At 43.5% G+C, this 26,350-nt stretch overlaps 1 protein-coding gene across 1 annotated transcript; it reads right to left on the minus strand.

The window, feature by feature from the left end:
- Positions 1 to 6,015: 6,015 nt before the first annotated feature.
- On the minus strand, positions 6,016 to 25,610 carry LOC147635545 (ATP synthase subunit beta, mitochondrial-like). Its single transcript, XM_086802880.1, has 9 exons — positions 24,947 to 25,610; positions 23,371 to 23,446; positions 23,109 to 23,197; positions 22,858 to 22,975; positions 22,654 to 22,757; positions 22,280 to 22,438; positions 21,960 to 22,184; positions 21,502 to 21,813; positions 6,016 to 6,541 (listed from the first exon to the last, which is right to left on the minus strand). Exons 1-9 carry the CDS (start codon positions 25,418 to 25,420, stop codon positions 6,434 to 6,436), a joined length of 1,665 nt encoding a protein of 554 aa, XP_086659006.1. The 5' UTR covers positions 25,421 to 25,610; the 3' UTR covers positions 6,016 to 6,433.
- Positions 25,611 to 26,350: the final 740 nt, after the last annotated feature.

Here is a 26,350-nt window from a genome sequence, read left to right on the forward strand (position 1 = left end):
GAAAACTACTAAAAACATGCACGTGCACCCACTACACACGTATGTGCGCACACATATTCACACATTTGAAGCACGCACGTGCATACACATTTGCACTTGCACGTGCACACCCATTTATGCTTGCACATGCACGTGCATCCCACAGATGCACAATTGCACATTTACATGTATACATTCACATTCACACGTGCACCGCACCTCTATATGCACCACCGCTTGTCCACCCATGCACACACACCCCCACACGGACACCCCACCCATACAACCCGTGTGCATAGAATCACCTATGTACCCCACACATGTACACACACATATGTGCAAATAAACTTACACCCTCATGTGCACATGCATTCACTCGTGCATGCACATTTACACCTTCACACCACCTTACACCTATGCAACCATATTTGTATCATGCACATTTACACCTTCACACCACCTTACACCTATGCACCCATATTTGTATCATGCACACACTCTCTTGGGCACATTCACCCATGCACGCTCATGTCATATACACATTTTCACCACACATGCACACTTACATCACGTCATTCACACACCATGCATGTGTACTCCAGCACGCATACACAAGTAGGCATGTGTACATGCATTCATGTGATTGCACCCACATATGCACCATTTACACACGTGCACACACCCATGCCTATGCCCGAAGCATGTACACACTCTCACATTCACATGCGTGCACTCACTCTTACACCTTTGCATGACCTTGACCCTGCACACATACACGTGATCCCATCCACATTCGTGCACGTCGTAACACACTTGCACCCATGCACCTGCACCCCACCTTCACACATTACACTCGCACATGAAGATGCACTCACCCCACACATTGGCATGTGCACAAGCATCATCCACCTACCCATGCGCGCACACTTGCATGCGCATTCGTGTGCACACACCGACACGTGCACCCCACACACTTCCATTCACACCATACGTGCCTACACCCAATCTTGCCCATTCACTCCATTCACTTGCGCATGCACACGTGCATTCACGTGCGCACTTACCCGCTATTTCTTTTCAAAAAAAACCCCATGTAATTTTTATTTTATTTGAATTCCTCCCCTTCATTTCAAATCCCCCCTATTTGCTTTATTTTATCCAAATAATATTATTATTTAAAAAACAAAGCACAATCCCGTTTGCTTTTATTCCCTTTCAAAAAAAGCAAAACAAAATCCCCCTCTCCTAATAATCTTTGTTTCCTTTTATATATATATATATATATATATATATATATATATATATATATATATATATATATATATATAACCGCCTCGCAAATACATGGCTATAAAGATACATGGCCAATGATATATATATATATAACCGCCTCGCAAATACATGGCTATAAAGATACATGGCCAATGATATATATATATATATATATATTTATATTTATATATATATATATATATATATATATATATATATAACCGCCTCGCAAATACATGGCTATAAAGATACATGGCCAATGATATATATATATATATATATATATAATACATGGCTATAAAGATACATGGCCAATGATATATATATATATATATATATATATATATATATATATATATATATATATATATATATATATATATATCATTGGCCATGTATCTTTATAGCCATGTATTTGCGAGGCGGTTATTACATGACCGCGTAGGTCCATGGTCATAGTTGGTGCCACCATCCCCGATGTAGACTCAACCCATAAACATGACCGCGTAGGTCCGTAGTCATAGTCAATGCCACCTCTCAAGGCCATTTGGGCTCCCATTAAATGCCATTCATGGTGTGGTTTACTTGCTTATCTTATTTTATATACAGACATAGGACTCAGAAGTGTGCGTATGTGAGTGGTATTAAGACAGAGAGCCAAAAGTGTGTGCGGGTGTGAGTGTGAGTGTGAGTGAGAGTGTGACAGAACGCACAAAATAGATGTGAGAAAGCTAGAGAGGAGAGATATCTTGTGCGTAAGGAAGCGACAGCTTGAGAAGAAGAGTGGAGAGCAAGCTTGAGAGCATGAAAGATTGATTCTCAACATCGAGAGGGAGAGAGCCCCAAAGCTAGCCTTTCCAACTTCATAACCAAATCCAACACCCTCGGCCTTTCCAACATCTCTATTGGCCTGGCTTCTCCAACAATCTCCAACGGCATCCCAAACACAAACCATACTACTAGCTTATTTAAAGCACCACCCACAACTCGACAAATCTATGCCCCGCCGCCCCCCCCGCCGCCCCCCCCCCAGTAAGAAGATCGAGCCTCCAGTCCACCAACACCAATGCTAGCAAACAAGGCAACACCACCTCTGGCAAGCACGAGTACAAGACCTCATCCAGCCACTATTGGAATTCCAGTAAGCGATGACCGATGCAATGCCAACATTTTCATCTTCCCAACAAACCAGTAAGTGAAGGTAAAACATTTCACTTTACGCCAGACCCTTACAAGTTTCTGGTATGAATTCAACCCCCTTCACTCACATCCTTGTTCCATCAACACTTCGACACATATGCCCAAATAGTCCTTCGTGCACTCTGACATTAGATCCCATTCTTGTACGCAACATCCATGCCCCATGCCAACACCTTGCATGTTTTTCTATGATCCAATTGTCTTGCTTGGTCTTGTCTTATTCATTGAGTCTTGTTCTTTCTCAATCCAACCTTCTTTCCATCCATGAAAGCACAATTCCGGTGTCCGCACGCTCACAAGGACTACTAGCCGTCCATGTGTGCATAGCATGCTAGGACTTTGTGATGATGCCTACTAAAGAATCCTCCATCTTGCCCAATCAAAGAGGCATCCTAATCACGGTCTATGGAGCTGTTAGATCCATACATCTAAATGGTGATCTTCACACAAAGGGATGACTCAATCCACCATGCTCTGCATCTCCCTCCATGGCAACCAACTTGCCTACATCTACGCTAATCAAGCAAGGTACAAATGCCCAAAAGATCAAAGCGACATCACATGCCCAAGGTCGGCATTATTTGGCAATCCCACATTTCGCCCCTAAGTCACGGAATGTTTTACTGCTTCCCATCTTTCTACCATCACCATGCTTCCAACACAAGCAGACCAAATAGCCACCAACATTTCAAAAAGAGACTCAAGAAGCACTCGGATCCATTCAGTGATGTCCGGCACACCACCCATAGTTTGTGGTTTGCCGTTGTACCTGCTAGACAATATATCCTAAATTCTTTCATTCTCATGGACAACCCAACCTCATTCACACTAGCCTTATTGGCCAACTTACTTAAACAACCACCAATTTTCTATCTCAAACAAAGAATGCAAACCAATAAGTGTCAAAGAATGTAGTGTTGGAGTTTTCGCCTTACACACATGCCCACCTTTTGCCCAATGCCCATACACACCACCTACATACATCCACGAACTCTGCCTGTAATAGACGCATAGGCATTATTTATTCTTGAACCTACATTAAGCTGCATCTTTGACACCCCTCCAAGTACATTTCTGGATGGAGAGACCATGGTGGGCGCAAGTCTAGCCCATAGTACAGCCCACCGCCTATATCTCAAGTGCTCGACAATGCCAAATCCCTCAAGCCACAGAGACTGCCCAGCTCCATTACACATTATGGAGGAAAAAGCCATGTGCAAAAGTCCACTCTTCTACCATGCCTCAAACAAGTTAATGATCTTGACTCGCTAAGAAAAGGGATATCAAGTAAAAGTCCATTGTTGCCATGTCTCAAACAAGTTAATAATCTTAACTCCCCAAGAAAAGGGATGTGAAGTAAATATCGAAGAAAGCAGCAAAAGAGAGTCGAAGAAAGTGGTTGAGTTGGAGAAGTCTTTGTGTGAGATCTAGGCATAATATCATGTTGCGCCAAGACATCCCGAACCACTATTTGGTTAGCCTAGTGTCATTTGTAAGTCATTTTTTACAATAAGCAATACACAATCATTCCCTTTTAAAATAGTTTTCTTGTGAGCTCTACTTTCTTCTCTCTTCTTACTTGCTTGTATGCTCTTGAGTTCATGCTTGCTGGAACAGGTTTGCTTGTAGGTTTCCCTCTTCTATTAGTTTCTTCTTCCCCTTCTTTTTGTAAGAGAAAACCCTCTTGAAGGACCATCTCTTCTTGCCTCCATCTAGGTATCTAGGATTTGAGAGCTCTCCCTTTATTCTCGTGTGACACTAGAGTGAGGACACGACGAACGAGCTAGCACACCCACAGTGGGAAGTTGTATTTGCGGCTCAAAGGCAAGATCGAAGATTTAAATGCAATGTCATAATTTTTAATAAAGAAATTCATTGCTAAATCTTACAAATATTTCTACAACTATGTTAATCGTTTGAATTTTTACTTGTGTATTTTATGACTTCTAATAAAACACTAATCACATGTGAACATCTTTCCATTCATTTAATTGTATTATTTTATGATTAACACTTTGGACACTTGCATTAAGATCTTTAACACCACTTTGTGGATGTATCAACAAGGCATTGGATTAATTTAAGGGTGATATACAACTTACTCAAATGCAACACATGGAATCATCAAGCATTGACATGAACACCCACATTGATAGCAAGCGGTATTATATACTCCTAGTTAATCACGTTGTGATAATCACCTTGAAGCCTACATACAACTTACTCAAATACAACACATGGAATCATCAAGCATTGACATGAACACCCACACTGATAGTATTCCTAGTAAATCACGTTGTGAGAATCACCTAGCAACACTTATGAGCTTCACTACAAGATAATACACAGATCTCATCATTGAGACAAAGTCAAATTAAACAATGATGAAGAAATTGCTTTTCCAAAATAACTTTCTGGGTTTGTTGGTTGCAATATTCTCGAAAGACTTCAAGATAAAGAACTTGCAGGGTGTTACAAAGCTTTGGCACCTCCTGAACGCTTATTTAATACATGTGAAGAAAGAGGCCCAAACTTGAGAGATATCCGACCATTGAATGAAAGTTGGTTCTCGATGTTTCCTAGCAAAATCGATAAGATCATGCAATCTAGGTTAACCGCCTTCGGAACAGGCATTCATCAGATCCACCATATCAAATAGCACACAACCCCTACTCTATTTTTTTCACCCTCGTGGTAATACTAATATAGGAAGAATATGGCTGCAATAATATATTCCAATTGACTCACTGCACCACAATCTCATTAAACTTTGAACTGGGTTCTAAAGCACACCAGATGAGCTTTGAAACACTGACTCTGGCAAATAGGAAGAATATCATCTATCAAGATGGGAGTTGCCTCATGAGCAGTGCCCATACCTCCCAAAAAGGAGGCATTGGTATGTTCGAACCTTCAGTACCCTCTCATCTCATATCCATAAAAAGACGGCAGCAGGGATAACTCTCCCGTAAATTCTTCTGGTTGTCTTAAAAAATATGTTGCACGAGGGCATTTTCCTCTCTTGATGCTGGACCAGGCAATATGACACCCATCGAAATCCGAAGACACATATCGAACACGGTACCAATTTGTGAAGAAGCTGTTTGTTAAAAACCTTCCCATCAATAAGCCGATAAAAAGTATGCCTTGTACCAGACATGCTCACCTGAAGAAAACTCTGCCCCACTCTACATTTAAGCTTAATCCTAGAGAATGTGCACCAAACCAGAGGTATGCCCCACATCACAACCTTCTCTAACGAATCCACCAAAACGCTTAATAACTTGAAGATGATCCTGCACTCCTTATCATGCTTCCAGAGTTGAAAGAGTGATCTCTAAATCTAATGCATGTGGAAAATCACTTGTCTGGGCCACAAGATTTGACCATCATTACTTGCATGAGGCACAGAGATCTTGCCACCAGTCATACAGATTAGTGCTTAAGCTAGAAAGCATAAGCGTATGTATACACAGTGGCCACAAAAACCAATGTACAAGAGGAATACAAACATCCATTAGCATTCCCCACAACCTACTCATCCAAGACACAAAACACTACCACTTCAACAACAAAAAAACATTTATCCACATTGCAAGAGCAACAGCGATTATTTATCGTCATTATCATGCCTTTGAAGAGGGCTCAGCTTGAAACTAATAAAATCCAGTTCCTAGCAGCTTTTTACCGCAATGATCCCAACTCTTTCAGAGCAACTTAGAGATATTGGGTGTACGAAGTGAACAAAAATTTAAGGCAGAGAGGATCACACAAGACCTTCCCCTCAACTTATTCCTCTGAAAATAAAAGACATTTGTGACCCAAAAAGTCCAATTCTGATCCCACATGTTGAACCATGGTTTGATTGAGACACCGTCTGATGAAGGCATCCTCGCAAAATGTCAAAGCTGCTGCTTTTCTCTTTCGGAATAAGCTAAACATCCTAATAAGAAAGGTGACAGTTCCTAGGCCATGAAATTCCTCAAGACAGCTTGGCAAGCTTCTCTGCCTTCTGTACCACTTCTTCAATACCTCCAACCATGTAAAAAGCCTGTTCTGGCAAGTCATCAAATTTGCCATCCAAAACACCCTGCAAAGAAAACACATGCAGTGTCCAAACTGGTTAGAACTTATCCTCACATTTGAACCCATACAAAACAAGCACTCTGCTATCAAGCATGTGTCAACAGTACAATACACTTTCCCACAGTAAAAAATTTTATCCAACGGGCCTCCTCAAGAACCAAATGACTGCACCACGTTGTGCTATCTATCTACGTGACCTCATCAACACATGATATGCAATCATCTTGAAAGAGTGCACAGAGCGGAAGCAAGATAAGCACTAGAGTGTGCTGATCTGAAATGTGCGAGAGAGAGAGAGAGAGAGAGAGAGAGAGAGAGAGAGAGATGAAGCAACACCGTTCACGAGCGTAGTGATACTGAATCTCAATGTGTTTCGTACGAGCATGAAACACAAGGATCTTAGCGATGGCGATGCAACCCAACGAAGAGTAGATCCAATAGGAGAAAAGCTGAGTTCTCCCAATAATCTTTGCAACCAAATCGCCTCACATGCAACATAACAAATTACACGATACTCCGCCTCTCTAGAGAAAAGCGCCACAGTAGATTGCTTTTTATTACTCCATGAAATGGCTCTTGACCCAAGTGAAAAAATAAAACCAGTGGTCGAACACCGAGTATCTCGATGTCCAGCCCAATCTCAATCAAACCATCTAAGAAGAGTGCACCCTTGGCCATAGAAGATGCCAAAGTCCAAAGTACCATGCAAATACCAAGCACCCTGAGAGCACACCGCCAATGCTGCTGACGAGGTTTGGATGTGAAAGAACTCAATAAGCTGACTACGAAACAAATGTCCAATCCAGAGTAGGTCAACCATACCAAACAACCGACGAGAACCCGATATTGTCCCTGATCAATCCTTGGAGAAGCATCAAGAAGATAAAGCTTCTCACTAGTATCCATAGGAGAAGATATTGGTCTACATCCATTCATCTAAAACCTATCAAGAATCTCCCATGTGTACTTCTGCTAAGAGAAGAAAATACCCTTAGGAGTCTGCCAAATCTCAAAGCCAAGAAAATAATGCAGAAGGCCAAGATCCGTCATCTCAAACTCCGTCTCCAAAGCATCCATGATTGAACGGATCCACACAGAATAAGAACCTGTAAAGATGAGATCATCAACATAGACCACAATGATAACAACTAACCCCCTCTCAAGGAGGATATAAAGATTCAAACCTGCATGAGAAGGACACAAGCCAAGCTTTTGAAAAAACTCATCAATCTGTTGCTACCAAGCCCGCGGAGCCTGCTTTAGACCATACAAAGCTTTCTTTAGCCGATACACCTGATCCTGTCTACCTCTGGAACCTCAAATCCCAACGGCTAATCAACATACACTTCTTGTGTAAGCTCTCCATTCAAGAAAACCGACTTGACGTCCATCTGGAATACAGGCATCCGGGCCATCAGAGCAAAGATCTCATCCAAGACCACTCCATGGCGTTGAGCATAGCCCTTGGCAACCAACCTCGCCTTGTGCTTGTCCAAGCTGCCATCAGCTCAGTACTTCATTTTGAAGATCCACCGCACACCAATCACCTTACGCTGCTATGACCCAAGCACCAAAATCCAAGTGCCATTCCGTTCAATAGCATCCAGCTCTGCCTGCATAGCACGATGCCAAGGCTCATGTAAAAGAGCCTCGTCCACAAAAGTGGGATTAGCAGGACCATGAATAATAGAGAACATAAGAGCATAGTTAATAAACATGTTGCCCTTATGAATTTGTTTTCCTAAAACTCTGCAAGGTTGCCTGAGAGAACTAGGCAGAGTAGTAAAAGGAAGCTCTCGTAACCCAAAATCACGAACTGTCTGAAAATACCATCCAAGCACCGATCTGCTCGAACTTGCTTGAGGAGGAGCAGAGTCATTATCATCATCTCATTGAGAATCCAGAGCTAGAGATGTAACAAAAGCAAGGGGAGTAGGAGGACGAGGCGGAGGAAGAAGAAGCTCACCACCCCTCTCAAAAGATGCAAGAGTCTCATCGAACGCATCACAGCTCACGACAACTTTTCCGCCCTGCTAATCATACAGACGATATGCCTTAGACACAACTATATCCGGGAAAAGTCATGCGTTGAGACTTCGAGTCCAACTTGGAGCGATGCTCCTTAGACACATCATCGCTCCTTAGACACATGTACATACGCCGAACAACCAAATACCCGCAAATGAACAACAAAGGGCTCCTCACCATGAAAAGCCTTGTATGGAGTTTTATCTCAAAGAGCAACAGTAGGAGACCTGTTTTGAATATAAGCAACAGAAGCCACCTCAGCCCAAAAACGTTGAGGTGAAGAAGAATGCTCAAGTATAGCACGGGCTATCTCCATGATGGTCCTATTCTTACTCTCTACAAATCCATTCTGTGATGAAGTATATGTTATAGTAAGTTGTCTCCGAATGCTGTGATCCTTGCAATATTGTTGAAACTCCTAGGATGTAAACTCGCCCCCTCTGTCAGTCTTGAGAACCTTGAATGAAGAACCGATCTCTTTTTCCACCTCGATCCTCAAATCACAAAAGTGCTGAAAAGCCTCATCCTTGGATTTCAAAAAGAAAACCCAAGTAAATCTGGAGAAGTCATCCACCATCACAACCATGTACAACACCTTACTCAAAGACGCGGTACTCATAGGACCACATAAGTCTGCATGAACAAGAGCAAGTGATGTCGAAGATCTGTGTCGCCTCCTTCGAAAATGCAGCTCGGTGTTGCTTCCCTTGTAAACAAGAGGTACAAACACAAGATGGCGCCTTGATGGTTGGTAAACCCTCAACCAACCCATCCTTCGAAGCTCGCTGTAGAAGCTAATAACTCAAATGACCAAACCGAGCATGCCAAAGAGCTGAAGAAGAACCAGTAGAAAGTAAAGCGATCAGCTTGTACAAGCTACTATCCTGGACTCCCTGAGCCAAGATGCTACTAGTCTCCTTATCACGAATAGTAATCTCGTAACGAGAGAAGATCACCTCCACACCTTGATCTGTAAGAGCACTCACTGACAAAAGATTAAACGCCAAACCCTCTTGCATCTTCTTACAACATATTCCCTAGCCCTATGTGGCTGTTTTTTTCTCTCTATCAAATCAGCTTTTTTTTTTTGCTTCCCTCGTCTAGAGGCCTCAAGGTTGCAAGTACAATCGACAGAACCTTTCGCATTTTTTTATTTTTTTTATTTTTTTTTGCTACAGAAGCATTTTCGGGTGCCATCCAACCTGTTAGGGCTGAGTTTTTTGGTGGGAGGAAGGCACATGGTAGGTGGAGTACAAGGAAGGTGATTGGCTATTGTTGAAGTTTCAGAAGGAAAGGCTTCGAAAGCACAAGAGCAAACAAAAGGTTTACCCTAAGTTGTCCAATAGGTACCATGGACCTTTCCAAATATTGGAAAAGATCAACGATGTGGCTTTCAAATTAGCATTACCCAATCATTGGACGATTCACAATGCTTTTCATGAGAGTCTCTTAAGAGCTTATAAAAGTCTCGAACCTTTGAAACCAGTGAACGAGGATCCACCAGAAGTTGAAGAGCTAGAGGACATTGTCTTTCACAAGGAAAGAAGGGGATCACATGGCAAGATTACTATAAAGTACCTTGTCAAGTTCACTATTATTCGGCTATGGATGCCAAGTGGGTGGATGAGAACTTCTTTGCAAAGCATCCACAGGTTTTACAGGCATATCAAGAAGCTTTTCAATTGAAGACAACTTATTAGAAGCCGAGGGAATGTCAATGGCCTTTGTATTGTAACATGCGGAAGCTTGGTGCATAGAATCGGTAACTTCAATGTTCAAAATTCAGTAATCTTTCGGGATGAAGATAACGGACAACATAGAGAGAGATGTGTAGAGAGAGAGAGAGAGAGAGAGAGAGGAGGGGGGGGGATTCAGACACAGTATTGGGTGCCGAACACCCTTTGAAGGGCCCCCACCACGAATGGTGTATTTGCTTTATTAGAATGATGTACAATAACGCAAATTTGTAGATCTAAAGATATGTTCTTGACCTGCACTCTTCGCCTTGGCTGTCCTCGCCCTTGGAATATAGCAACTCTTTGTGAATTATGAGATGAATGAATGGATTTCAGGCTTGGATATTTATAGCCCCTTCTTAATGCTGGTCGGCTGGCTCATGCATGAGTCGGCCTGTTTATATTTCCTACACGACATGGAAAAGTCCCTCTTTGGGCAGCGCATTTCACATCTGTCTGCTGGCCGCCCTGCGCAGACTGTCCAAGCCTGCGCTGGCTGCTGGGCAGCCCCATATGCCCTGGCCGCCTGGCTGGGCTGGCCTCCTAAGGCAGGTCAGCTGGCTGGCCAAGCCTCCAAAGCTGGCCAACAGGCTGCCAAAGCCCCTCTGGGGGCTGGCCAACAGGGCCACAGCCATCCCTTGGCTGGTAGCCACTGGCCACAGGTCTCTTGGGCCCTTGGGGTAGCCTAAGGCCTACCCCTTGCCCATTCAAGAGATGCAACGCCCCTTCCCATGGTAACCCAAAGGGCTGGCCCTTTCTTCCACATGCTTCCTATACAGATGCCTAGAGTCTGGCTGCAAACCAAACACTCAAAACACCTAACATCATTCCAGAGAGAGACTCATGGTTTGGACTGGCACTGCTTCATGTGCAAGACAATGCACACCTGACCAAGACCATGTACGGGACTTATATACCTAACCTTGGACACTTAGATAGGGTAAGTCGTTGATACTAGATAGGGTAAATGCACCGCTAAAGATAGAAAGAATAGGCACAATATCAACTCGCCGCAACTCGGACAAAAACTTCACAATGTGAAATTTGCATGTCCACTAATACGACTGAATGGAGCATATATTGGTATCAATATATGCTCCCACACACACACACCCCCCACGAACTTGGTATCAAAACCAAGGAATTGTTTGTGCATTCATTTGTTCATTTGATTTATGCTTGTAAGCAATATCTGTGTAAGTGTGCCAAGGGTCTCGGACGCCAAGTTAAACCCAAGGACGAGCATGTGTGCACACGTTTGTGTCTTCTGACATATAACGGGTGCAAGCTCATCTTGACAGGAAGAGAATCATGCTCGAAAACTCCTCCCTAAGGGGAAATCTGTTTGCAGTCATCTCCTGTCTATATATTTACACGAGGGCCTCTATTGTGGGTGTGCCCGCCCAATATAGGTGTTTTCTCATTTTTCCCCTCTCCATATTTTTCCCTATTTTTACCAAGTGTGGGAGGCTGTTCTGTGGCTCCTGGCTGATCCAAACACTGGCCGAATGCTGGTCTGAGTGTCCTGGATGCTGGCCAACTGCCCCTGCTGGTCCACGTCTCCATCTGTGTGCTGGCCGATTGAGTCTTTGCTGGCTGACTGGAGACATGAGCAGGTCGTGAGCTTTTTGCTCCTGACGGCTGCTTTTTGGGCTGGCCGATTGGCTCATAGGGGCCATTTAAAATGGCCCCTTGCACATGTTGTATTCAGTTCTCGGGATTTTCTTGTGTATATATAGCAGAGTTACACGCCTCTCTCTCTCTCCTTCTCTATTGCTGTGTTTTTCTGCAGTGCACTTGCTCTTGAGTTTTCAGATTTTGTCTTCATCTCCGCTACATATTCTGACATGGTATCAGAGCTCTAGGCTCTTGATAAATCTTGGGAACTGTGTGAGCATGAGGGGGGCTGTTTTGTTGCTGATTGGTGGACTGTTTTGGACCGTTCGGAAAGAGAAGCAAGAGGAAGGCGGGCTGACTTGCTGGACAGCCACTTGTAGGTTTAAGTTGTTCTTTTTTCCGACCCACCCACCCTTTTCAGTTACACTCACGCAATGGCAGATTTACTTGAGATGGCTGAGAGGCATGTGAAGATCCCAACACTCCCCACGTTCCCAGTGGACCGTCAGTTGGACGGGAACAACTACGTCATATGGAAGGTAATGATGGAATCTATTTTGCAGTCTTACAACCTTGTTGATTTCATTGTTGTTGGGGTTCCACGACAGGAGTTAGAAGAAGGGGAGTTACCCTCAATTTGGAAGGAACACAAGGCACATGCTTAGTTCTCAGTTGTGGGATCGTGTCAACGCCAAGATCCGTTCTTTCATTTTCCTCAACTGCACACCGCAGGTAATCAATCATATCAAGCATATGACACTAGCCAGAGGTATATGGCAACATTTGGCTTCTCTCTATAACAGGGTATCGCCCATAAAGAGGATCTCCTTGGAAATCCAGATGCGAGTGATGAATCCTGCAAAGTCATCGATGATGCGGGAGCACATCAACAAGCTGCAGGCTCTTCAGCAGGAAGAGCTTCAGGCTGGGAAAGAGATATCTTCGAAGGATATGGCCATCACGTTGCTGTCGCATTTGCCCTCTCAATACTCAGCATTCTACTCTTCTTTGATTACCAGTGGGGCAGGCTCAGCACCGTCACATGGGAGGAGCTTGTGCCCATGGTTTTGGACCAGGAGGAAAGATTCTCGAACCCTCCACAGGGCAGAGGTTCGGAGGCCTTAACTGGCCAACGGTCAAAAGGCCGTAACAACAACGGCAAAGGGAAGGCTTCATCGGAGAAGTCTTCTGAGAAGATGTCCGACTCAAACCGCGAGAAACTCAAGGCAGAGGGCCTGTAATGATTGTGGCGAGAGAGGCCACTATTGGAGGCAGTGTCCCAAGCGGAGCATCGAGAAGGGTGCAGAATCCTTAGCAGCAACCGTGAAGACTGTGCACCTAGAGGTGATGGACACCGATGTTTCATTTTCTTCGAGCAAGGAGAAGGTTGCAAGACTCTCCACTACGGATACTCAGGAGTGGATTTTAGACAGTGGTGCTTCCAGGCACATGACTCCTTCCTGTTCAGATTTACAGGATCTCTGCAAGTATTCTGGTCACATTCTTACTGGGGATACATCCACTATCCCAGTTCACAGTGAGGACAAGCTGGAGATAGTTCCCGATGGCAGAGGAGAGAAGCATTCCTCCCAGGTGTTGTATGTTCTATCACTTGGTTTTCATCTGTTGTCAGTGCATCAGGTTTGCAAGACTGGCGTACGGGTGGAGTTTGATGAGCATTTTGTTGCTCTCCAGGACAAGGCAACAGACCAAGTAGTTTGGGAAGGCAGAGTGGAGAATGGAGTTTACAAACTTTCAGCACTCTCTCTCCCAGGTCCTCAGTTTTGTGATGAGTGGCAGTCTGGTAATGGCCACTTAAGTGTGGATACGCTGCAGGTGCACGCTTTCCAGGACCAGATGGTGGATGGCTTGCCAGATGATGGTAGCAATTGACAAGAACTTTCCAATACGGATGTTGGTAGTTCTTGTGTTCGTCAGTCAGAGGAAACTTTACAGGTAACCTATGCTCTGATGTCTCGTAGTATTCAGGACAAAGAAACTCCTGTAGATGAGAAAGTTCTTTCCACAGGGACCTATTGGAAAGCCAAGCAAGTGGCAATTGATTACTTGCAAAAGGAGGTGGATGTTGCACATTCTCCAGGCTTTGTGGTTCCGAATTCAAAGGGGGTTGGTAAAAGGTTTCCGAAGGCCCTGAGTGGTCTTCAGCAGGTTTCCAGGACTTGGCACCCCACCGTAATAGGTGTTGATCCTTGTGAGCAGTATGATGCCTCTTTGACTCAGGAGCAGAATGGTTCATTGATTTGGTTGATGCATACCAGATTGGACGGGAGCTTCCTGATGAGGCTGTTGAGCTCATGTTTGCAGAGGACTCTTTGGGAGGCAGGATTGCGTATCTTGTGGTTTCTGCAGCATGCAAAGGATCTTGAACTCTTTTACACAGGAGGGGGATTGATGGATGGAGTCAGACTCCACGAATGGAGTGACTCAAATTGGGGAGGATAGCCAGACACGAGGACCTTGACATCAAGCTACAGCTTTTCCCTTGGCTCAAGAGCAGTTTTATGGAGCAATAAGAGGCAGCCATCTATTGCCTTGTCGTTGACAGAGACACAGTACCAAGCTGTTTGTGGTGCAGGTTACGAGGTGGTAAGGTTACAGAGGTTACTTGGTAGGATTGGAATTTTATTGGAGGAACCCATGGTCATCCACAGGCATTTTGGTCGTAAAAAGATTGTTGCTGATGACATCTTGCTAGAGTTCTGTTCGACGGAGGACAATGCGGTGGACCTCTTCACGAAGTCTCTATCTCAGGCTTTGCTCTGGCGGCACTCTAGCTCACTCGGGTTAGTTCCACATCCAACAGCTGAGAGGGGGTGTTAGCAGTCATCTCCTGTCTGTATATTTACACCAAGACCTCTATTGTGGGTGTGCTCACCCGATTTAGGTGTTTTCTCATTTTTTCCCTCTCCATATTTTTTCCTATTTTTACCAGGTGTGGGAGACTGTTCTGTGGCTCCTGGCTGATCCAGACACTGGCCGACTGCTGGTCTGGGTGTCCTGGATGCTAGCCGACTGCCCTTGCTCGTCCACGTCTCCATCTGTGTGCTGGCCGACTAGAGACATGAGCAAGTCGTGAGCTTTTTGCTCCTATTGGTTGCTTTTTGGGCTGGCCGATTGGCTCATAGGGGCCATATAAAATGGCCCCTTGCCCCCACACATGTTGTATTCAGTTCCAAGGATTTTCTTGTATATATATAGCAGAGTTACACGCCTCTCTCTCTCCTTCTCTATTGCTATGTTTTTCTTCAGTGCACTTCCGTTGCATATTCTGACAAAATCTAGAGGTACAAGAGGTGGGAGTATCTATGTGACTATCAAGCCCAAAAGGGCTGCCAAGGGAGGCCCCAAATAGGTCCTCCATAAGGGCCCAAGAAGGCCCTCATTATTTACCTTTCAAAGGCCTAAAAAGGCCTTGTCTCTTGGTTGGTTGGGCTAGCCAACAAGGCCGGTCAGCACTATATAAACGTGTCCCTCCTACATTGTGCTGATCATTCAATTCAACCAACACACATCAACCTGCATTCAGCAACGTTTTGCAACAACCGGTGATCATCACAACATTCATCAACACACACCATCCAGCCCCCGTCAACTCTACCCCCTGCACCCAACAGCAGCCCGATTGATCAACATCATCAAGTAGTTGGCTCTAGCATTGCAGTAGCCGCCTGAACCATCAACACATTGATCACCATCGCATATGATCAATCAGCCGCCGTCAACTCTATCCCCCGCACACAGCAGCAACCCGACTACACGCAAATCATCAATCGACACTTCGACAGCAACGTTTCTACCCTCATCATCGAGCTTCAACACATATCTTGATTCATCAATAGTGCAACCCTGCTCCTTCGCCAACTAGCATTCAGCAACAACATTCTGCCCTAGTTATTCATCATTACCCATAAGTGCTCCACACCACATTGCAACTGGCATGCTCCCTCGATATTCAACAGCACATCTGCGTTTGCAACCTTTGACCTCTACTTCACATGCCACCGCTGTCCTCGATGCAAGCCTTCATCATCAACCGAGCCTCTTGCACCGACTTCATCTTTGTGAAGAGTGAAAACCGTGAGGACAAGATGCTCTCCAAAGCCAAGCACAAGAGAAGAGGAAGACATTCCGCATAAAGAACCATGTCTCAAGAGCCGAAGAGAGAAGAGCTAGCTGCTAAGCCCACAGAAAGGGAGGGGAAAAAAAGCAAAGAAAAGCAAGACCTAACAGTTGAGAATAAATGTTCAATAAGTTGGAGAATGTCACCAAAGTATCAAAATACAAGTTATTGATATGTATTCTTTTTGGGGAGGGGAGGGAAAGTGACATGGCAGGATAACAACGCAAAGTCATCTTACCGACTTGCAATGATGCGACCAGCTTTTGGAAGCGCTTTTCTTAAGTGTTTTAAGGCAAGAACTATAAATTCAACAATTCTCGCAATGTTGACATATGTAAAAAGACAAGAGCTCTTTAGCTCTAAGAACTTGTACGCAAGACTCCTCCAAGGAGTTTTATCCTCGCCGGTCTACTACTCAGTCACCTCACATCAAAGACCCTCTTGTACTGGATTACATTCACTATTATACATATAATCATTCATTCATTTCATGGTGTGTTGATCTGCTCTGATCTCTCACACATAGGGTCCTTTCCTCCTTTTGTCCTCACAGTATTTGCCAGAGAGATCAAACCCAAGGTCACTTTATGTGAAGAGTGAAAACCGTGAGGACAAGATGCTCCCCAAAGCCAAGCACAAGAGAAGAGGAGGACACTCCGCATAAAGAACCATGGTTGCCACGGTACGAAAATACGATAGCGTACGGGAATTTTGGTACGATATGAAATTTTTGAATACCGTACGATAAAATACGGTTTTTATTTTTTACACTTACAACCTATGGAGCTTCTGTAAAGCTTTTATAGCTTTATTAACATGATTAAGACTTAATTAACAAACATAAGACAAATGCTGATAGGAAGATTGAGATCGTTTGCATTGAGACAGGGGCCTTTCTTAAATAGAGGCCGAAAGGTTACAAGTGAAGAGACACATCCCTGGGAAGGGGTGTGGCTCTTGAGTCAACGGTTATGTCCTTTGGACTTAGGGGTGTGCCTTTTAATGAATAGACATGTCCTTTGATAGTGACCCATGTGTAAGGGTGTGACCCTTCATAGGTGTCCTTTCAGTTAATAAGAGATTAATGAATAATTAAGGAGAGATTAAGAGAGTTAGTCACAATCGTGACATTCCCTCCCACTTAAAATAAGATCCAGGGGTAGTTGTTGAGACTCTGGAAGAAGGGAAATGATTGAATTGCTTCTGCATCCAAAGCTCTAGCTGCTAGATCCCATGTCATGGCATTATTGTTGACCATAACAATCTTGCATATACCAAACTGAATATTAACTGCATCTGCAACTTGTCTCATCTTTACCAAAAGCATGAGAATCATATCTGTAACTTGAGTAGAACTTTTGTTAACATCATTGGTAACTTCAAGCTTTGTCCAAGAAAAGACTAAATCTTCATTTGCCGTTAGAGAAACCATAAGCAAACTGTCTTGAGTCTCCAATATCAAGGATTGTGTCACCAAACTTTGCATTTGGTTAGTGACCATCATTTGGAAATTTGAAAGGGATTCCATTGGCTTGTCTGTAACACGGATGTCTTCAAGGGTTGTCGTAGATGAAGAAGAAATATCTTCCATATGGTTTTCTTTGCTTAGAAAGTTGTTCTCGGGACAAGTTATGTTCAAAGATTCATTTGCACCACTGAAGGTAAGGACTGGAGTCTTCATTTTTGAAGAAGAATCATCATTCACCACGGCGTCAGGTATCTGGTCAGAGGCAAAGACTCCGTTTTGCACGAGCGGTGACGAGGCTATTGCTTCTGCCTGGGTCACGGCAAGAAAAGGGGTTGTGGACATTGTATTTGTCACACATGTACAAGAATCTTCTGAATCTTCAGCTTTCTCAGCAGGTATTAAGGCTTCCAATGTAGAAGGGGGAGGTTGAGGTTGTTTGCGTCTCTTAGACCTCTCAAGGATCCTCTTGCACAACGTGAGAATGAGTAAGTCTTCAACACTGCCACCAAGAGCTTGTAAGGACTTGAATGTAGGGCATTGCTCGCGAGGGGAAACTTGTCCAACGTCGCGGCGTTCACGACCGAGTACTCGTCGACTAGGGTCGGGCACACATGCCACTAAGTAAGCCCATCTTGATATGGCTGATTTCTTTCCAAGATGTGATCCTTTGGAAGCTTCATGTTGCTGCTTCTGTTGTGATGATTCCAATAAGAAGTTGGTTGCTTAGAACTGTAACATTTCCAAGAATATCCATGCTGAGGCTTGCGTTGCTCGCACGAAGATACTTTGTGTCTAGTTGTCTCTGAAGAACCATGCTTAGGGTGAGAGAATTTTTGTTGAGAAACATGTTGAAGCTCATCGATACGAGCTTTTGGTTGTTGATGGAACATGGCTTCAAACCACTGGAATGCAGCTTGTTGCTGTGAATGTCATAATAAATAGTTTTGCTGGAGAAGAAGCACCAAGGTAGCCATCAAGCTGCGAAGAACACCATCATAGACCGCAGGTGGTTTTTTTTTTTTTGATAGAAAATTGAGAAAATGCTTAATCAAGCAAAATTGGCAAAATTGGGTAGAATTAAATGGGGCATTCTCTCCTGCTCTTCCATTCAACACTTGCTACACCCAATTTTAGGGTTTGGGCAGGCTGATTTTAGGGTTAGGGTTTGGACATCTCACAGGGCGGGAAAAAGTTTGCTGCTTGTTTACATTACTTTAAGCAAGGATTCACGCCAAGTCCACCATCGCTCTGCTTCTTCCATACAACACCGAGAGGAGAGTAGAGCGGAGAGGGTGAGAGGCTCACAACCGTAGGCCCGGGAAAAAATTTTGCTCTGATACCACTGTAAAGCTTTTATAGCTTTATTAACATGATTAAGACTTAATTAACAAACATAAGACAAATGCTGATAGGAAGATTGAGATCGTTTGCATTGAGACAGGGGCCTTTCTTAAATAGAGGCCGAAAGGTTACAAGTGCAGAGACACATCCCTGGGAAGGGGTGTGGCTCTTGAGTCAACGGTTATGTCCTTTGGACTTAGGGGTGTGCCTTTTAATGAATAGACATGTCCTTTGATAGTGACCCATGTGTAAGGGTGTGACCCTTCACAGGTGTTCTTTCAGTTAATAAGAGATTAATGAATAATTAAGGAGAGATTAAGAGAGTTAGTCACAATCGTGACAGCTTCAAGCTTAAATGTGAGGAAAGGTTGGGAGGGGAGGAGTCTACAGTGCTTGAGGAACCAGAACATGGATATGTGTCTCTCTCGGTTGGATCTCCCGATTGTCTCCAAAAAAGAACCTGGATGGATAATGCAATACCAAAGGTCTCCCAGTGTAGTGTTTATGACTAAGGGACCATCCTTGCACAAATACGAGGAGTGCATCTAGGGTGATAAGTTTAGGGACTCCTCTCTAGATCAAAATGGCCATGTCCAAATCTTCTCCCTCGTACATAACTTGAGAATCTAATAGCCTACCTATACCAGGGATCCCCAAGTGATGTAGCAAGATTCTCTCATCCTACCAATCAAGTGTACACTACCAATCTACCTCGCCAAATTTTTTAGGTCTCTCAACAACCCCATATGGAATATTGAGTGGACACGAAAGTTGCGAAGTATTGCGAGCATTTGGGATCTTCGTAAAGCAGGGTTTCTATATTTTTTTTAAGCATTTGGAATTTTTTTTTCAAAGGGAAAAAAATTTAAAAAAAAAACAAAACAAAGCAAAACAAAACTCGTACCGTGCGATATCGTACGGTATCGTACCGTACTAACCGTACAGTACGAACCCATTCGTACCAGTACGAGAAACAACTACGTAAAGAACCATGTCAAGAGCCAAAGAGAGAACAGCTAGCTGCTAAGCCCACAAAAAAAGAAGGAGGGGAGGGAGGGAAGCAAAGAAAGGCAAGACCTAACAGTTGAGGACAACTGTTTAATAAGTTGGGAGGATGTCACCAAAGTATCAAAATACAAGCTATTGATATGTAAAAATGCAACGTTTTTGGGGGGAGGAAAAAAGTAACATGGCACTGATGACGTAGCAATGGTGACGTGGCAAGATAACAACGCAAAGTCATCTTACCGACTTGCAATGATGCGACTAGCTTTTGGAAAGCAAAAGATTAAAATCTTTTTAAATACTAAAAAGAGGAGAACTTTTATTATTAAAAATATGCTTTTTGTACTATAAGTGAGTTTTATAGCGCTTTTCTCAAGTGCTCTTGGGCAAGAACTATAAATTCAACAATTCTCTCAATGTTGACATATAGAGCTCTTTAGCTCTAAGAACTTGTACTCAAGACTCCTCCAAGGAGTTTTATCTAATATAACTCGGAAGGGGGGGGTCGGCCTAAGGCTATTTCAACCCCTATTGTGGTGTCTTCTCTCTCTACTCTCTTTTATTAACTTTCAGATTTTCTCAAGGTTTTACGCGTGAAATTGCTTTTTTCTTGAAGATAAGCTAGGTACCCGTGTCATAGCCCTTACAAAGGCCTCTCTCTCTCTCTCTCTCTCTCTCTCTCTCTCTCTCTCTCTCTCTCTCCATTTACCTAGGGATTAGTGTAAGTTCTTTTACGTTATGTTGCCTTTTTTTTTATGATGAGATTCTGTGGACACATTGTACACCTTTTGTCTCATAGACCCGTTGGGTCTTTTGCAAGACGTTAATATCTCTCTTTCTCTCTCCTCGCCCAGACGCTAATATGATTTTCTCTCTCCCCAATGACATAGAGACACTCCCCCACTACTAGTGGAAAAAGCTAAGCCTCTCAACAATCAAACTCCCCTATGCCAAAAATTCAACGCGGATGAGGATGATGTTGATATAACGAGGTAAATTCACAAGTATCCACATGCTCACTAAGATGATGATGATGATGATAAGGAGATAACATTCAGCTAGTTTCATCTTTTATATGAGTCTTTTTAGTTTCTGTCTTTTCCATGGTTCAGTATCACACGGAACTCTTGTACTACTTTTGGTCTCATACACCCATTGCATCTTTTGAACATGATAATAAAACTCTATCTCTCATAGTCATGGAAAGGAAAACAAAAATGAAGGAACCAAAATGACTTGAAGCTAGGAAATGGAAACAATAGCTCTCAAACATTGTTTAGTGTAAACGAGAAGTAAAATTTGTAAGAAAACCAGAACTAAGGAAAAAATTTGAGAATTGATGTGTGTGCACGTGTGTGCATACCGCATAAACATGTGTGCTCACACACACACACACATATGTTTGTATGTATTTATATATATGTATATATAAATACATGTATATGAGTGTGTGCCCACTTACGTATCTTGAAAATAATACAAACCAAAAATGTAGCCCGTATAAATCTACAATAACATGTAAAGAGAAAAACCCTTTAGTTGTATTCATGCCTATCAAGTCCATTATTACTCTCAATTCAAAATTTTGAAGCAAGAAGCATAAACTTTAACAAATATCTTGACATTACCTTGAAACCAGTGATACAATCTTTCAAATCAACGTATTTGCCAGGTGACCCTGTGAAGACCTCAGCCACATGGAAAGGTTGACTCAAAAATCTCTGGATTTTCCTGGCCCGGGCAACTGTCAGCTTATCATCTTCGCTGAGTTCATCCATACCCAAAATAGCTATAATATCTTGAAGATTCTTGTAGCTTTGCAAAACCTTTTGCACTCCACGAGCACAATCATAATGTTCTTCACCCAAAATACGAGGAGAAAGCATGCGAGATGTTGAATCCAGAGGATCCACAGCTGGGTAGATACCAAGCTCAGAAATCTGCAAAGAAGTCACACACATATATAAAGAGCCAGACTAGCAGCAGAGTCCACAATGAAACTAAGAATCATCTGACGATCTACTAGGCACTAGCTTAACACCTTTAGGCTTTGACACCGAATCAAGTGCTGTAAGATGTTGCATACCTGCCGAGACAACACTGTCGTGGCATCAAGATGAGCAAAAGTAGTGGCCGGAGCAGGATCCGTCAGATCATCTGCTGGCACATAAATAGCCTGCACTGAAGTGATTGAACCCTTCTTGGTAGTAGTAATCCGTTCCTGTAAACCTCCCAGATCCGTTGCCAAAGTGGGCTGATAACCCACAGCAGATGGAATTCTTCCCAAAAGAGCTGACACTTCAGAGTTTGCCTGCAGGCAAACAAAATGCAGGTTGCCGTATTTGTACAATTGAATTAAAACTATTTCCCAGATTTGATTACTGTTATGAACCCGAATGCAAATACCTGAGTAAACCTGAAAATGTTGTCAATAAAAAGTAACACATCTTGACCCTCTGCATCTCGAAAGTGCTCCGCAACAGTCAAGCCAGTAAGCCCCACTCTTGCACGAGCACCTGGTGGCTCATTCATTTGTCCATATACAAGAGCACACTTGCTCTCTGCCTGTGTCAAGCATAGCATAAACCCAATCAAAAGGCCAGGTTGTTTAACAAATTAGCAAAGAAAACAGAGTAATATCCACTTCATGAGACTCTAGTCCAAAGGCTTCAGATCAAAAAGATGGCATCCCTACTCATCTTGCTAGCACATCAATGTTAGTGAAGTCATTTCATCCTACTCTCTAACATCAACCTTCACTGAAATGGTGCGCAACCCACCTGTTTCTCTCCCAGCTTAATGACTCCACTTTCAATCATTTCTTTGTAAAGGTCATTGCCTTCTCGTGTCCGTTCTCCTACACCAGCAAACACAGAAAACCCACCTGCCAACCGCCAAAAATCTTGCAATCAGCTCCAAGTCAGACAAGCAGTAGATTCTTTTGCTATGATGAGTCCTCAAGCTGATGATATCAAGCTGCAAACCATGGGCCTTGGCAATATTGTTAATCAGCTCCATGATAAGAACAGTCTTCCCCACTCCAGCACCTCCAAACAGTCCAATTTTTCCACCTCGTTGATAAGGAGCCAAAAGATCAACAACCTAAAAGACGAAACCTCATCATTTCTGAATGTGACTGGAAACAGAACTCCCATCTTCTTATGTACAAACATTACAATAAATGAGTGCCTCCATTGAGGTCTGTTTGACAACATGGAAAAAATCTGGAGTCCACCTTGATTCCAGTCACCAAAATCTCCTGTTCTGTACCCTGGTCAATAAAAGCAGGAGCCTCACGATGGATGGGCAAAAAGTGCTCAGTTGCTGCCAAGCACGTCAAATGCATCATCAGGAAAGAAGAACTGAAACTCTTCACAGCAAGTAACTTTTTAATATCTGCAACAACTTTGCTTGGTTTGAAAGCCCACAAAATCCTTTTAAAAATAAGAGATTCCAAGCCCCCAAAAACGCTCTAATGTTTGGGGCAAATTTCATACTTATATCACCACGCTCGTCAATCGGTTCTCCAATCACATTCATAATGCGTCCCAAAGTAGCCCTGCCCACAGGGATCTGCCAGCAGATTGTATTAGGGCACAGGGTAGCATAGAGAAACAAGATATAAGTAGGTTTTTTGCTCTCGTTGTACCAATTGATTATGCCATGCAGTTCGACAACAATGAGGGAGTCAAAGAAAACTAAACAAAATTACAGGATATAATAGCAGTGAAACATGATGCACAAACTCAAAACAAAGGAGCTTGTTTTAAATAGTCCGCAACAGCATCTCTACTGCACAACCAGAAGTTCACTTTCTGGAAGCAATAGCAGCGCTTCACAAGTATCACATTAGCTAAAGGCATAAGCACAAAATCACGATTTTCCCCGAATCTTTAAAAGCTTAGAAAACTCACTTGAATGAACAATTTGTGATAGTAGTAAGTACAAGAGGAAAATGAAAACATTAAAAACACTTTGCATGCTAAGCCGACGGCCAAAAATATCACTGCAACTTAACCAGTTAACAAATTTCTTGTTTTTTTATATAGTTTCTGTGAATGCAATATATTATTTCAACCAAAGAGAACAAATCCCTTCTTAACATGGAAACCTCCTTGCATGAAATCCTTACGCTAATAGGGCAACATTAAAACCTCTAGCCATAAATTTTAGAATAACTTAAGGCCCTTACACAACAGCACATTTTGCATCAAAAGCTCGGGCAATCAAGTGAAAAAAGAAAGCAGGAAGTCTCACTGAAACCCTGAAGCTAGGTTTAGGGGAGCAGGACCTTAACCAACCAGAAATTCTGCACAAGGATCTTGCTCTAACAAAACAGCAAGCTTTACATGAAGGCCTCTGGCGACATCACCTATTCATGATAGAGTTTTCCTCTACAACAAGGGTTGCATATGACATCAAAAACACAAGGATGCAATGGGTTCAGGGAGAGAGTAACATTGGGAAGCAATGCCATCATGGGGTATTAAACAGGAAAGCATTGCCATGGTGAAGGTCTTGCCATTAAAACAAACGTTACATGATCTCTAGAGGTACATTAGGAAAGTAGTGCCATAAGTGATGAGGGTTCAGCCTAACAAAAGCTTCTCATGAAACTCTCAAGACACATTGCCGTGAAGGAGACTTGCCCTAGCAAAACACAATGGCATTGCTATGATGGGGTTCTGCCCTAACAAATCAGGGAAGCAATGTCCTGGTGAGTGTCTTTGGTAGCCAGCATGTTTTGCATGAAACCCTAGGGCTACATTGGAAAAGCAAAAGCTCTTCATGAGCATGGTTGTGATAAATATGCCCTTACCCTAAACAAACTGCCATGACGGGAATAAAACAGGGAAACATCCCCATGGAGGGCTCTTGCCCAAAAAAATCAGAGGAGCAATGCCATGAAGAAGGTCTTGCCCTAACAAATGCCATGAAGGGGACCTTGTCCTAGCAAAACCGCATGCCTTACATGTATGGATGTACATTATGGAAGCATTGACATCAATGCCGCTGTTCTATACTGCACGAAAACAAGCCACATTATGGGGCATGGTGATGATGAAGGCATACCGTGATGGGGGCACCAGTGTTGAGCACTTTCTGACCACGGACGAGACCATCGGTGGAATCCATGGCGATGGTGCGGACAGTGTTCTCTCCCAAGTGTTGCGCCACTTCCAGGACCAGTCTGATATTGTGGTCCTGGACTTCAAGCGAAGTGAGGATGGGGGGCAAACCGGATTCGAACTTCACATCGACCACAGCACCGATCACCTGGGCAATGGAGCCGACGCTGCCCGCGCCTGTGAACTCATCCATAGAATTCGAAGATCCATCTGCAGGGGCCACGACTGCTGCAGCAGAGGCTTCTGCAGCAAAATGGCGAAACCCTAGGGCGCCCATGGATGGGGTCACGGTAGGGGGTCGGAGGCCCGCACAGGCGACCGGGCGAGATGAAGTGCAGAGATGCCGTGAGAAGCGACCTGGTGTAGAAGATCGGACGGCATGGCGCAGAAGAGAGGTGAGCAGACGTCGGGTAGCCATGGGAAAGCTTTCTAAGCTGTGGCTGTGCCGAATGGCCTGATAACGAAAAGGTGAAGGAAAACCTTATATGCTCTCGTCTCACGTGTTACATTTTTGGAACACAACATGGGTTGTAATTTGCAAACCAAGCAATTTTTCCAAGCACCAACAGAATTTGATGAACAAGGCGTTCTCTTTCTCCTACTAATTTGAGAATGACATTCTAGGTTAAAGAGAGCCTTTATCTTTTCCTAAATCCTATTTCTTAGGATTTTGGAAGCTTCTAATCAAGCAAATTTTAAGGGTGTTTCAGACTACGGGCCTGCCCACGAAAAGGTTGAGAGCTGTGGGCGGGCACATTTTTGATAAACAATTGTTGGGCGACAATACCCTTTACAGACCGCGGTCATGTCCACAAAAAAGGCATCGTGCAACTGAGAGCTATGGGCAGGCTATTCCACCCAGAACTGGAATGGTGGTTGTTGGGCTTCAATCAGCAAACACATCAGCACTGAGGGTGCATGGGCATGGTCACAGTCTGTAAAGAAATGTCAAACGGGAGGTGATTGTGGTGATCTGATTGGTTGGGCAAAACTTTTTCATGGGCTTCCACCCAAGTGTGTAAACACCCTAAATCAATCGGCCAAGTATTGGTAGTTTTTTTAAGCACTTAAATTTCGCTCCAAACCCTTGTAGCACCCCAAGCATCAAATCACTTACTTTTTTGTTTGCTTAAGATTGACTCATATAACCAAGGCAATCAGAATACTTGCAATCCACAGTCGTACACATACCATCAAACCAAAGTGGACAATGAAAAGGGTAGGCTAGCACTCACCACCCAACCATACGCTCAAAACCAAATACAATCCCGAGCTAGAGGCCACGTAGAACCTAACATCGTCAGCATCCACACAAAGTACATGTTCCATACCATGCACTCCCAGCCCC

The sequence above is a fragment of the Cibotium barometz genome, chromosome 9, assembly GCF_041138505.1.
Source record: "Cibotium barometz isolate CiBa-2024 chromosome 9, ASM4113850v1, whole genome shotgun sequence".
Classification (NCBI taxonomy): Eukaryota; Viridiplantae; Streptophyta; class Polypodiopsida; order Cyatheales; family Cibotiaceae; genus Cibotium; species Cibotium barometz.